The sequence below is a fragment of the Sinocyclocheilus anshuiensis genome, unplaced genomic scaffold, assembly GCF_001515605.1.
Source record: "Sinocyclocheilus anshuiensis isolate Anshui unplaced genomic scaffold, SAMN03320099.WGS_v1.1 scaffold534, whole genome shotgun sequence".
Taxonomy (NCBI): Eukaryota; Metazoa; Chordata; class Actinopteri; order Cypriniformes; family Cyprinidae; genus Sinocyclocheilus; species Sinocyclocheilus anshuiensis.
The window spans coordinates 251,370-265,418 of NW_015547712.1; the positions used below are offsets into that span (position 1 = coordinate 251,370).

Below are 14,049 nucleotides of genomic sequence, written 5' to 3' on the forward strand. Positions count from 1 at the left end.
CAGAAGTTGTTGTAGGGGTGCTTTCTTATTAAAACTCATTCTGATTCTGATTCTAATAAGAAAGCACACCTACAACAACTTCTGAAAGTGAACGATAGTGTTTTACTCGAGCATTATATAAAAATGTCATTTTAACATGAGTTTAGGAACTGAATAATAAAAAGGAAAAATAAAACACAGCTTAGTATGTGCTCTTTGAATTCAATATGCACTGATTCTTATTTAAGCTACAAACGTTATTTAGGTAAGAGCAGTGAGTGATTTTCTCTTTGTCTTTTGTTCATGGCCTCAAATATTGCAAACTGTATCGATATGCATATTGCGATATTTCGATATATTGCACAGCCCTAATAAATATAATTGAAAATATCTGAACATCAGTTCCAAATCTGGAATTGCATTTGCTGTCATGTTAAGCGTCAAAAAGTGATTGACAGCTGTCAGTCATCATCAACATACTTACCTTCTGTTCCTCTGTGAAATCATGCGAGTTTGACGACTGCACTTCTTTCTGAAGTTGCCTTGCGAGTCTGAAGAAAACATTACAAATGACTGAATGTCTAATGATAGCTGTGTTTATAGACACATCTGCAGTCCAGCTAAGAGATGAAATGCACTGTAAGATAATAAATAATAAGTGCTTTTCTTTACGGAGAGTAATGCAGTTATTGACACCGTGCTCCAGAAAGAAATGCACATTAAATCCATGAATAAAATGCAGAAGTAGAGTGTGAAGCTCGGGAAGAGTGCATCTGTTGTCATTGGTTCAGACTGAGAGTGAAACTCCACCCACTTCTGGAGGGTGTGGCGCGCAACATAACACAAACAGGCTGCCAAACACTCAACACTTATTTATTTATTTACTCACCGCATCTCATGCACATGCATCAAATCGAACAATGCGAGAACACGCGAAATAAAGTACTAATGACTCTGTGGCGGGAAATAAATTGCTACTTTATGTAATTGCAATGCATCACTTGTCATGCAACTTCTATTGTTTGTAGAAAAAAACACCCCCTCACTTGTAACCAACTCTGATCCAGAGATCGCCAAATATATATATATTTTTATTTTGATCAAAAATGCGCAACTTACATTTGATATTCATCGATGGCTTCCACCAGCTGCCCCCACGAATCAAAGTCCGTGCCCTTTTTAAAACTCGCGTGCCATTTCTGGATTGTTTTGGTGACATGATCTGACATCTTCTCGGGATAAAGTTACGCGAAAGCTCCGGGCTCTGACATCGCTGGTGAAGTTTTATCTCCAGCGCCGCATTGTTGCGCACCGCCGGGGAAACGCACTGGGCTCCGGATGCTCCGGTGGCATCGCCACACATCGACACAGGCCTGATGCGAGTGCAACCGAACTACCTGCGACGGCGCCGGAAGGCTTTCAAAATAAAAGTCCGAGTTCAAGAAAAAAGAAGACGTGAGAGAGGGATACGAACCTTATAATGTATACAAAATTCACGAGACCTTTGTGATAGTAGTGTAATAAGTGAGTAATTGCGTAAAGCTCTATGTAAACAACTAGGGCTTATTAATTTTGTCATTGGTGGGGACATAACAGCAGACAATAACATTACAGCAGCAGTTGTAAAGATGTTTTGATTGTTTGACAACTTAAAAGAGAAAACATACTTAATTTGTGTTCCCTGCTAGCTAAATTTCACATACATAAACAAAAATCTGGCTCTACACCTCTCTTTTCTTTATTCAGAGTTGATCTAGACCAGTATATGGAAACTATTCAAAGCTCTGTTAATCTTAAAGCAAACAAAACTGTATTTCTATATTCATACTATTTGTCCTCTTAAGTTGTAAATTTGTTACTTTTGTTATTAACCTGGCAACACATTCCTTTCAAAAAATTAACCATGGTTTTACTAAAAAAAAAAAAAAAAAACACCATGGTAACCACAAATTAATTATGGTTTTGCTACACTAACTATTAAACATGGCATGCAGTAAAACTGTAAAGATACGTGCTCCGAAGTTCCGATCTGAATCAAACAATTTGCGATACATGCTCCGAAGTTCCGATCTAAATCAAATGATTTGTGACACGCCCTCCGAAGTTATGTTTTGAATCAAAAGATTCATGAGTCCCGATCTGAATCAAATTATTTGCAAACCCTCTCCAAAATCCCGATCTAATGATTCGCGATCCGTGCTCTGAAGTCCCAATGATTCATGGTCCATCATTTCAGATCGGGACATTGTAGCGTGTAATGAATCTTTCAATTCACAAAATGATTCACGAACCCACTACGAAGTTCCAATATGAATCGAAAGATTCGCTAACCCGCTCTGAAGTTCCGATCTGAATCAAACAATTTGCGATACATGCTCCGAAGTTCCGATCTAAATCAAATGATTTGCGACACGCCCTCCGAAGTTATGATTTGAATCAAAAGATTCATGAGTCCCAATCTGAATCAAATTATTTGCAAACCCGCTCCAAAATCCCGATCTAATGATTCGCGATCCGTGCTCTGAAGTCCCAATGATTCATGGACCATCATTTCAGATCAGGACATTGTAGCGTGTAATGAATCTTTCAATTCACAAAATGATTCACGAACCCACTACGAAGTTCCAATATGAATCGAAAGATTCGCTAACCCGCTCTGAAGTCCCAATCTGAATCAAACGATTCGCGATACATGCTCCGAAGTCCCGATCTGAATCAACCAATTCACGATACATGCTCCGAAGTCCCGATCTGAATCAAACGATTCACGATACATTCTCCGAAATCTCAATCTGAATCAAACGATTCGCGATCAGTGTTGGGAAGGTTACTTTGGAAATGTAATAAGTTACAGATTACAATCCGAAGTCCCGATCTGAATCAAACGATTCGCGATACATGCTTTGCTGCTGACCTTCGATGATCCAATTCAACCATACTAAGCAAAAATGACATATTTGTGTTTCATTTTTGTTATTGCTGAATAGTGTTGAACTTTCTTCTCCTGCGTCATATTCTTCATGCAGTTTGTTTGAGCTGCGCCCTCTACTGTACAGACGTGAATTCACTTTTCTTTCAGCCTGAGGCTCATTCATTTCACTTTTGTTGTGAAAGGGCTTTTACATTTGTAAAAGAAGAACTTTTTATATTAAAAACAAACAAATAAGCCCAGCCCAGATTTAAAAAGTAACGCAAAAGTAACGTAACGCATTACTTTCCATAAAAAGTAACTAAGTAACGTAATTAGTTACTTTTTTAGGGAGTAACGCAATATTGTAATGCATTACTTTTAAAAGTAACTTTCCCCAACACTGCCTACATATATGTAATTGTTTGATTAAAAACCATTGCTAGGGACAATTAGTAGGCGCTGGATATTGAGGATGTCCTTAGCATCCCTACTAAATTCTATGCCCTTGATAAATAACATTTTCTTGTCTTAATAATGTGTGATTAATTTCACATCCAATGACACATTGATACTTGTATCACATTGATCATTACATAGCACGTCCAATGCTTTAATAAAACATAAATGCTGACATTTATTACACAAAATAAATCTTGTAATGTAATGTGAAGCTTTTTAGTATCTTAAATATATATTAAATGAAGTAAAATATTTTATTTCAGCTAGTTGCCAAGGCAATGTTTCTTATTGTTTAGTTTGAAGTAGAAGTAATAAAATGACTGAAACGAATTAAACTAAAACATACAACTAGCCTATATGGACATATTTAAAAAGAAAAATGAATAAAAACGACAAAAACACAAATGTATGCATTTAGCATTTTTTACAAAATTTTAACTAAATAAAATTAAAATTAAAAGCTATTTAATTAAAAAAAAGATTAAATACATCTTTCTCTATAATGTTTCTTTAATTTTGCATGTTAAAGGAGCTCTAATGGAGCTCTAATGTAAGATAAGTAACTACATGTAAGAGCAGAATAAATTATCTAATGTAAATACATCTAATGTAAGATAATACTACAATTGATTGCTTCTATTGTGCTCATTTGTAAGTCGCTTTGGATAAAAGCGTCTAATAAATGACTAAATAAAAAAATAAATAAATAAGTGAGTTGGTAAATTGGTTGTTTTTTTTGTTTTTTGTTTTTTTTTAAATGTGGCTGTTTTTCCAAAGACTATAGAAATTATTGAAAGGGACTTTGGTTTTTCTTTCTCTCACCAAGTCATTCTGACTTATGTAAGTCGTTTCTGTGAAAGTAAAATTTGTATCCGTTTTCTTTAGGCTGTCTGTACCTGGTCCGTATTTTACTGCATATTCAAATTATAAAAAAAAAAAAATTACATAAAGAAACAAAAATGGTAATGTACAACCACAGCCAGTTATAAAACGCAAAACACGAATAATTACGTAAGAGGGGGGTTTAAACCAATGGGCGTGTACATGACGTCACCGCCCGAAATACGTCATACCGGAAAAGCGTTCATTGTTTTGGCGTTTCCTGATCTTCATCTTTAGAGTCTCTCCGATTAAAACAACAAACATCTGACAGTCGACACATTTCTGGTATAAAGACATATCTATTTTATTTAAAACAAGCGTTAGGAGTCTGTTGTGAGATTTGAGCGTGTTCCTGCTGTTGAACAGCGAGTCTCTGACTCAGTTGATTTCTCTCAGGTTTTAATCATACTGAACAACATTAAGATCAGTGTGTCTTCATTTGTAGACGATAAGGCATCAACCGCAGGTAGTTTTAGCCAGTTTATTGGCTCTATATCTGTTTTTACTCATGTAGATGTGTTGATAAACAAGGCCGAGATGTTAGAAATGGACCTGCCTTATCAAATGACTCACTGATCATTCACACAGAACTATTGATATGATCTTTAAAGTGTTCTTTTGTAAATAATGTTTCTTAATAGGAAAATTCACTGCGTATTAATAGATGTGTAATGTGCTCAGTCATTTAGTCGCTTATAACTTGTATATCTCACAAGCATTGAAAATATCAGTGTAGACTCTCAGTTATATAGAAAATCATATAATGTCTAGTTAAGTTGTTTCTCAAGTGGTTCTCAGATGGTCAGGATCCGGATTTTACACTGGATATTTGGTGGTGATCATACAACAGCAAATAAAATGTCCTTAAGATCAAATATTGACGTAAACTGAAATTGATAATAGCGTCTTTCTTCTCGTTCAGGTATACTCTCTCACCATGACTCACTGGTTCCATCGAAACCCTCTGAAAGCCACGGCACCTGTGTCCTTTAACCTGTACGGCGTGGCATCCAGTCCCGCTGCCAATAAGATCTGCAAGTGAGGATTTCATTCTGTTATTATATAATCTTTGTATTTTAGGATGCCCCTGAGTCCTCTTTCCTGGCTGGGATTTCTAAATTGTCTAAAATGTCCAAGTTTTGGCTTTGTTTGTTTCATACTTGCTGATGGTAATGACTGAAAAGTAGTTTGACCAATAACGTGCAGGCATTGTGCATAATCGACCAATTATTGCATGCAAGAAGGTGGGATCTACAGAACAATGCAGATACGTGTACATATAATCAGAGCTGGGTAGATAACTTACAAATTGTAGTCTGTTACTGATTCCAAATTACATGACAAAAATTGTTGTTAGTAACGTAGGCTAATCCATTACATTACACATTTTAGGTAATATAATCAGAGTACTTTTTGATGACTTTTTAATGTAATGTTTATCACATTGATTCAAATAGGATAATATTGTACCATACTGATATTACTGATAATTTTCGGAATCCGATTACATAATCCAGATTACATGTAATCAGTTGCTACCCAGCTCTGCATCTAATGTATATGAGGACTGTAGGAAAACAAAGCCAAAACACGGATATTTTAGGCAATTTGGAAATCCCATCTGGGAGAAAAAGGCCACCCTACTGTATGTGCATGATAATTTTTCTGATATAAATGTTAAATCTGTGTCTCAGTGACTTGAGAACGACACGCGCCCGACTGCTGGACATGTTCACAGACACCACGTGTACCCCAGAGATCATGAAGAAATCCAGTGATGAATATTTTGCTCTTTTACAGGGTTTGTGCACTATTATTTTACCTCTCTGATCAGACATTTCCGTGTTGCTCAGGCTGTTTTTTATTCATTTGCATTTATTCTGCTCAGAGGCATGTTGTTTGTTGTTGTTGTTATAGGATTCATTTTGCCGCTGGATGGAACCACACAAGAGAACAAGCTCCGGTTCATCCAGAACTTCAGATGGACTGACACTTTACAGGGAAATATCGCAAGGTAACTCAGAAAGAGCAGAAACATCACGTAATGTGGTTTAGCACAGTGGTTTTCAACTGGTTTCCTTTTTTAGGACCCATAATTTCATCGACTGGTGAAAAAAGTTGTGCAAAAGTAAACAAAAATGGGATTTTATAAATGGATTATAAAAGTATTTTAATGCATTATTAATGCCTTGTAATGCACCTCATAAACACATGACAACCAGTTTCAAATATAATCTGCAAATAATTTAATGCATTTTAACTTTGGTTACAATTGCATCACAATGTACATTCTGAATTTCTTTGTAATGCATTATACATGAAGGCTTCAAATTTTCTTAGAAGAAAACACTGAAATGCATTATTTATTATATTTATCAATTGCACAAAACGCATTGTGTTCTGAACAAACTACATTCGTCCTCACTTCAAATGCATGTGTATTTTCTGTAAATCTTGTGTAATTTAGTTAATTTCTTTTTCAAGGTGAATGCATCTTATGCTACATGTCCATGTTGACATTGATCTAATCTGATTGGCTTTTATGAAAGTGGCAGTTGATTTTGAACTAGAATGACAAGGTTTGATGGGAATAAAATGTGATTTGTATTTTGCAGTGCCCAGCAGGATGCGGTTTTTGAGCTGGTGTCTATGGCCTTTAATGTTGCCATCTGGTACACCAAGTTTGCCTCACGACTGGCCGGAAAGGAGAAGTAAGTTACATGTGTCAATTCTCTCTGGAATGAATGATTGGTTGGTCAGTGACGGGATTCTGATTTAAAATATTCTATGATATAAAATGGAAAATAGAAACTATTATATGATGTGCTTTAGCGTTCCTCTCAGAGAAGTTCTTCATCTTCAGCTGCTAGAGCTGTACACATGCAGACAGATGTATCTGATGTTGTGAGAAGTTCAAAATAGTTCCACTTTTAAAACCAGGCAACCAATTTCCTACATAGTTGTGCTAGTTTCATGTCTCAACTATGTCACGTTTCAACAACAACAAAAAAAGCGTAAATCAAATTAATTACACCTCATGACACGTAACTAATTTTAATGAATAAATTCTATAACAGTATTTAAATAATACAAAAATAATAGTATTTCATAAGTATAGTATTTGAAAAGTCTTCTCATATCACCCTGCCCCTTCTTCTCACATAATAAAATCATTAACATTTCAAAATCAATATAATTTATATTTATTTATTTGGTAAGTAGGCATGTATTAAATGAGTTAATGTATATTATTTACTGTCAGCTGGTCATAGTCTCAAATTAAACTCACTGACTCTACATTATGCCACTGTGTAATGTATTACATGTATAAGTGTAATAAATTATATCAGGAAGTTGAATTTTAGGGTAGATATTTTTAGTATTTGATTAAAGCTTTCCTCCTTCTTAAAGAATAGTGATATACTGGACAAATTTCAGTCTTGGTTCAGAGCTCAGTATAGTACAGAAACTGCTCTTTTGAAAGTGTTAAACGATTTGCTATTAGCTGTCGACTCTGGGAAATGTGGGGTTTTGGTCCTTCTGGATCTAAGCTCGGCTTTTGACACTATCGACCATTCCATTTTATTGAGACGACTGGAGGAGTATGTTGGAATTAGGGGAACGGCATTAAACTGGTTCACATCCTATCTTAAGGGGAGATCTTTCTCTGTAGCTATTGAGAATTTTACCTCTGTTAATGCTGCATGTACATGTGGGGTACCACAGGGTTCCGTTTTAGGCCCTGTTTTGTTTTCCCTTTATCTTCTTCCTTTAGCTATGATTTTTCGTAAGTATCAGATCTCATACAATCTTTATGCAGATGATATATAGCTTTATCTTCCAATGCAACCAGATGACAATATATCTCTCCAGTCTTTGATTGATTGTGTGAGTGAAGTTAAAACTTGGATGGCGGAAATTTGTTTACAGCTAAATAATTCTAAGACAGAAGTGTTGGTCTTTGGATGGCCTGAATGTGCTTCCATCCTTTCTAAAACTTTGAGTCCTATAACTAAAACTGTAGGCACTTGTGCTCGGAATTTGGGTGTTATTTTTGACCCGGCTCTCAAATTTGATAAACAGATAAATTCAGTCGTGAAATCAGCATTTTTTCAGTTTAGGATGATTGCTAAAATTAAATCTTTTCTTTCTTTTAAGGATCTGGAGACTATTATTCATGCATTTATTTCAACAAGATTGGATTATTGTAATTCTTTGTATTTAGGAATCATTCTTAATTCTTGTTTATCTCGTCTCCAGATGGTCCAGAATGCTGCGGCCAGACTTTTAACAGGGACCAAAAAGAGAGAAAGTATCACTCCAGTTTTAATTAGTTTGCACTGGCTTCCTATCGAGTTTCGAATCCAGATTAAAGTACTGCTGTTTTTGTATAAATCTATGGCAGGTTTGGCACCATCTTACCTGTCTGATCTCCTCTTGTACCATGTGACTAACAGGCCTTCAAGGTCATCAAATTCGTTTTTGTTATCGGTACCTATAACATGCCTGAAACTTAAGGGGGATCGTGCTTTTTCGGTGGCAGCACCAAAGCTGTGGAAAAATTTGTATATAAGATCAGCCTCCTCTTTTCAGGTTTTTAAATCTTCACTTAAGACTTATCTTTTTGAAACGGCTTATGGTCTGGAGTAAATGCTGTCAAATATTTGATAATGTGTGATGTTATCTTTGTCATAATTTGTGATTTGTTTTATATGGTTGGTTGTTTTATGTATTTTATTTTTTAATTTTGTACAGCACTTTGGTCGACACTGTCATTATTAAATGTGCTATATAAATCAATAAAACTAAAACTAAAAGACAGGTTGCTTTTGTTTTAAATTGTAGCATCACAGAGGATGAGGCCAAAGATGTTCACAAGAGTTTGAAAATCGCTGCTGGAATCTTTAAAACCCTTAAGGTAAAATGTGCTTAATTTTGTGGAAAATGAAAGCAAAAAGCCATTAAAGTGCATGCATTACTCTGATTTTACCACATAGAGTGCCTAAAGTCCCTTAAACGCTGTAAATCACTGTAATGCATGGTCATGATTGTCTTACTGCTTGATCCATGGTGATATTTGACTCGGTTCCTTGTTTTTCTTTCTGAATGTGCTCATGTGGTGTGTTTCCTGTCAGGAGACTCATATTCCTCGGCTCATCACTCCAGCAGAGAAGGGTCGAGACCTGGAGCCGCGAGTCATTGACACTTACATTGTGCAGAGTCAGGCAGAGGCTCAGGAGGGTAAAACACACTGACAGTCATGATCGCTGGAGAACTGCTGCATGTGTGTGTGTGTGTGTGTGTGTGTGTGATGGTTCATGTGTCTCTGTTTTTAGTCGCCATTGCCAGAGCCATCGAGCTGAACCACAACGCCTCTCTCATCGCAGCGCTGTCCTTTGAGACCGCAAACTTCTACCAGAAGGCTGGTAAGTTCACATGCTCTGATATTGTGCATTAAACTTTTTGGGGTGAACTATTGCTAGTAATTGAAATAATGTATTTAATAATTTACACACATATGTATATGTTTATGTGTGTACTGTATATATTACTATATGTTACACACTACCATTCAAAAGTCAGTGGCCCATAAGATTATTATTATTTTTTATTAATACTTTTATTCAGCAAGGATGCATTAAATTGATCTAAAGTTAAAGTAAAGCCATTTATAATGTAACAAACAATTTCTGTTTCAAATAAACGCTGTTCTTTTGAATGTACTGTTCAAATGTGAATCCTGAAAAATACAATGTATCACAGTTTTCACAAAAATATGAACCAAAACATATGTTTTCAACATTGATGCTAATCAGAAATGTTTCTTGAGCTGCAAATCAGCATATTAGAATTATTTATTATAAGTTCATGTTCGCGAATGCCTTAATGTTAACAAATGGGACCCTGACATGTCTTAATCTAATAAGATTATATATACAACATATTTATATGTTTAATATGTAACATTTATATAACATGTATATGTAAAAGGCCTGAATGGACCTCAATATAAATCATGAAATAAATAAATGCTGCGTGGACATGAATATTGATTTGAGTAAAAAGAATTGTATCATGTTGAGACCCAGAGTGCGAAGAGACATGTCAGACATTGAAATAATTGTTAATATGGAGTTTGGTCATTATACAGAAATATGCAAGCATCCATCAAGTATTTGAGTGCTATATAATAATATTATGTAATATTTAGAAGATGATGGTTCTTATATTTGCTCAGATCACACTCTGAACACTTTGGATCCAGAATGCAGCAGTAAATGGAAGAAATACCTGCAGCTGAAGCAGCACTTCTACATGGCTTATGTGAGTCTGTCTGAAGCTCAACTCATCTGGATGTCTGTGGATTAAATGACTGATGTTATTAGATCATTTTGAATGAAACCGTTTAACATGCAAAATTGACTTGAGTTTGGTGCAGGACTTTCTGTTCCATTGAACAATGGAAGACGAGTGGAGTGTTTGGAGACGATCACTAATTTTGATATTTGGTCACACTAATGCAATAAATATCTAACTGTATGATATATTTCTGTTATTTCCAGGCACACTGCTATCATGGACAGACTCTTCTCGCAGGTGATAAATGCGGAGAGGCCATAAGATCCCTGCAGGAGGCTGAGAAGTGTACGCAAATGATGAATCCCTCAACAAATGATCATATTTCAGCCATATGTGACCATAAAAACCAGTCTGAAGTCGCTGGGGTATATTTGTAGCAATAGCCAAAAATACATTGTATGGGTCAAAATTATACATTTTTCTTTTATGCCAAAAATCATTAGGATATTAAGTAAAGATCATGTTCCATGAAAATATTTTGTAAATTTCCTACCGTAAATATATAAAAACTTAATTTTTGATCAGTAATATGCATTGCTAAGAACTTAATTTGAGCAACTTTAAAGATGATTTTCTCAAAAAAATTTTTGCACCCTCAGATTCCAGATTTTCAAATAGTTGTATCTCGGCCAAATATTGTCCGATCCTAACAAACCATACATCAATGGAAAGCTTATTTATTCAGCTTTCAGAGGATGGTTTTGTGGTCCAGGGTCACATATATGATGTGCTTTGGTGGACATATTTTATATTCTGAGGAAGGGCTGCAAACTAGCTTTATGCTATATGCCCTATGTACACGGCATTGGTTGTCTTTGTGTAACAATGCCTAGTGTGTTGTCCCTGTTAAATAAACAAACAAATAAATAAAATAATTCAAAGACATATTTTGTTATCTAGCACTGATATTAAAGAAAGAAAAGTGTAATGGTTCAAATATGCAATTTATCTTTATACACTTTTCACTCAGAAATAGCTAGTAAATCTCACAATGAATTACAAAGTAACACAAAGATGACATTTTGAAGTAGAGTATTTTCTAGTAGAATGATGCTGTAATGGTTTTTAGTCTGGGATTATTTAGAGCTCTTACATGTTTTCTGGGTGAACTCTTTCTTGTTAATGGTCGTATTGAATCTCTGTGTCTCAGTTTATTCCCGCGCTGAAGCCTTGTGTAAAGAGTACCGTCAGATGAAGGGTCCCGGAAGCACGGCCAAACCCTCGGAACAGCTCTTCTTTAAGAAACTGGGCACGTTCATCAAAAACACCCTGGAGAAATGCCAGAGAGAGAACAGCTTCATGTGAGTCAAACATGGGTCCGGATGAAGACGTTTATTGATCAAACCATTCCTGGAGAACTTGTGTTTTGATGGCTGCATTTCTGTGTCAGTTACTTTCATAAGGTTCCTGCTGAAGCTCCAGCGCTGGAACTGAAGGCCAGTTATGGTTTGGCTGAACCGAGTTCATTCGAGCTCCCGCCTCTCAGCGCTCAGTGCACACCTGAAGTCTACACCAGCTTTGACCTGACCAAAGGACCCAAAGAAGACAAGGTGATGAGGAGAGCTTTCCTTTCCCACAAAAAAAAAAATATATATATATATATACACACACACACACACACTACTGGTCAAAAGTTTGGGATCCGATATGAATTACTAAAATAAGAGGGATCATACATGCACTTGATTTCTGTGTCAACAATTAGATGATCAGCGACTGTTTTTATGTTTTGTTTATGTTATTCACGAGTCCCTTATTGGTCCTGAACAGTTAAACTGCTCGCTGTTCTTCAGAAAAATCAACCAGGTCCTGCAAATTCTATGGTTTTCTGGCATCTCTTGCATATTTGATATATTTTGATTTTGAGATCCATCTTTTCCGACTGAGGGACTCATATGCAACTGTTACAAAAGGTTCAAACCTTGACTGATGCTCCAGAAGGAAACACGATGCCTTTAGAGCAGGGGGTAAAAACTTTTTGAATTTGAAGGTCAGGGTAAATTGTACTTGTTTTGTCGTCTGGGAAACCTATAAGTATCTTCTGAAGGGCAGTACTAAATGGAACTAACTTCAGCCTGGTCAAAAGTTTTCACCCCCCCTGCTCTTAATGCATTGTGTTTCTAAAACGGTGAAATAAAAATCCATCGTCATTCAGCGTAACAGATATATTTATGTAAAAATTAAACAACATACTTATTCTGCCCTGTACTATATATATAAATGAAAAAATTATCATACAAAATTGTATTATATTTTAAAGCTCTTGCTGACAAATGGGTCCAGTTTAGAATGCGTTTAGATTCAAGTGTTTAGAATGATTTAAAATGACAATTAATTAGTATTTGGGAAGCTGCAATGATTGAATGCTTTGAATGCATGATTGATTGAATTGAATTCAATGCTAATGATTCTGCTTGTAAATATGCTTGACAAGACTTTTGGGTATTTAAACTATTGTTACACTGAATGACATTTTAGTAGGTGTCTTCTGTAAATCATGCTCATAAAAAAGTAAAATTAAACAAGACACATTCTAATGCTTGAAAACCTTTCTGTCTTTGACCTAAATATTTTCATAATTAATAGTGTGTTAAATATAAATGCTATAAATTTATATGCAAATAAATTTTGGTTCTAAATTGTATTTTTACATTAGACAGCATTCTGTATCTGCTCTTAGTGGACGCCTCTTTACTGACTGTCATGATGTCTCATCAGCAAAAGAAACCATTTTTACATCAAACTATATATCGACTTTAGCAATTAAAATATTGCCATTTTTTTAATGATTTTTTCCCCCCTCCAGGCAAAAGCGAAGCACGATGAGGAGATAAAGCCGGTGAAGGAGCCGGATCTGAAGCCGCAGAAGGACACGGGCTGCGTCGTCTCTTAACAGTCCAGGAGATCTGGAGGAGTCTGCAGTCTTCTCTCGTCTAATTCTCTCCCCTGCTCATATATACTAATGGTGATATAACAGTGGCGTCTGTCTCGTGCTCGGATTCTGTTTAAGGTGTTTCATCTACAAATGACAGATTGCGTGACTAAAATCTGATGAACAGTTAATCCTAATAACCCAGACTGAATCTTAATTATATGACCATTTGATTGCCCTTGATTATCTCTCTGTAGCAGAATATAGATGATCCTAGTGAGATTTTTAAGGTTTATTGGGTCAATTGATAAAAAAAAAAAAATGTGTAGAAATGAACTCTATTAAAATTATCCACTGATTAATGCAAATGTTAAAAAGCATTTAAACTAAACTATAGTTTTTTTTAACTATAAAAAAATATCAGATTTCACCCCAACATCTAAAGAAAAAAGATTGGGAAAAAACATTTTAAAACCATTAAGATTTATTGCATTATAACATTATTTTCATGACAATTAAGCACATTTTCAAAGCACACACACACACACACATATATATATATATATATATATATATATATATATAT

The 14,049-nt window shown here is 35.4% G+C and overlaps 2 protein-coding genes across 4 annotated transcripts in view; one reads left to right on the forward strand and one right to left on the reverse strand.

The window, feature by feature from the left end:
- The window catches only part of LOC107704043 (axin interactor, dorsalization-associated protein), a 17,509-nt gene extending 16,099 nt beyond the window's left edge, over positions 1 to 1,410 (reverse strand). For all 3 annotated transcript variants that reach the window (XR_001635903.1, XM_016506880.1, XM_016506879.1), the window contains exons 1-2: positions 1,099 to 1,410; positions 464 to 530 (exon numbers count right to left, since the gene is read on the reverse strand). Coding sequence is in view for 2 of the 3 variants with exons in the window: in XM_016506880.1 (XP_016362366.1) it covers positions 464 to 530; positions 1,099 to 1,208 (177 nt within the window). In the remaining variant the exon portion in view is untranslated. The remainder of the gene's footprint in view (positions 1 to 463; positions 531 to 1,098) is intronic.
- A 3,012-nt stretch (positions 1,411 to 4,422) lies between these two features.
- On the forward strand, positions 4,423 to 13,965 carry LOC107704042 (BRO1 domain-containing protein BROX-like). The gene is made up of 13 exons (XM_016506878.1): positions 4,423 to 4,516; positions 5,154 to 5,269; positions 5,926 to 6,032; positions 6,149 to 6,245; positions 6,847 to 6,942; positions 9,077 to 9,149; positions 9,367 to 9,472; positions 9,568 to 9,657; positions 10,470 to 10,555; positions 10,795 to 10,876; positions 11,742 to 11,892; positions 11,982 to 12,141; positions 13,398 to 13,965. The coding sequence occupies exons 2-13, from the start codon at positions 5,169 to 5,171 to the stop codon at positions 13,482 to 13,484; spliced, it is 1,236 nt and encodes a 411-aa protein (XP_016362364.1). The 5' UTR covers positions 4,423 to 4,516; positions 5,154 to 5,168; the 3' UTR covers positions 13,485 to 13,965.
- The last annotated feature ends 84 nt before the right edge of the window (positions 13,966 to 14,049 follow it).

Bases quoted from the DNA above. Each gene is read 5' to 3' on its own strand.
- LOC107704042 (XM_016506878.1), top strand. From the start codon at position 5,169: ATGACTCACTGGTTCCATCGAAACCCTCTGAAAGCCACGGCACCTGTG. The intron at 9,658-10,469 runs GTAAGTTCACAT...ATATTTGCTCAG, and splicing joins AAACTTCTACCAGAAGGCTG to ATCACACTCTGAACACTTTG. The intron at 11,893-11,981 runs GTGAGTCAAACA...TTTCTGTGTCAG, and splicing joins CAGAGAGAGAACAGCTTCAT to TTACTTTCATAAGGTTCCTG.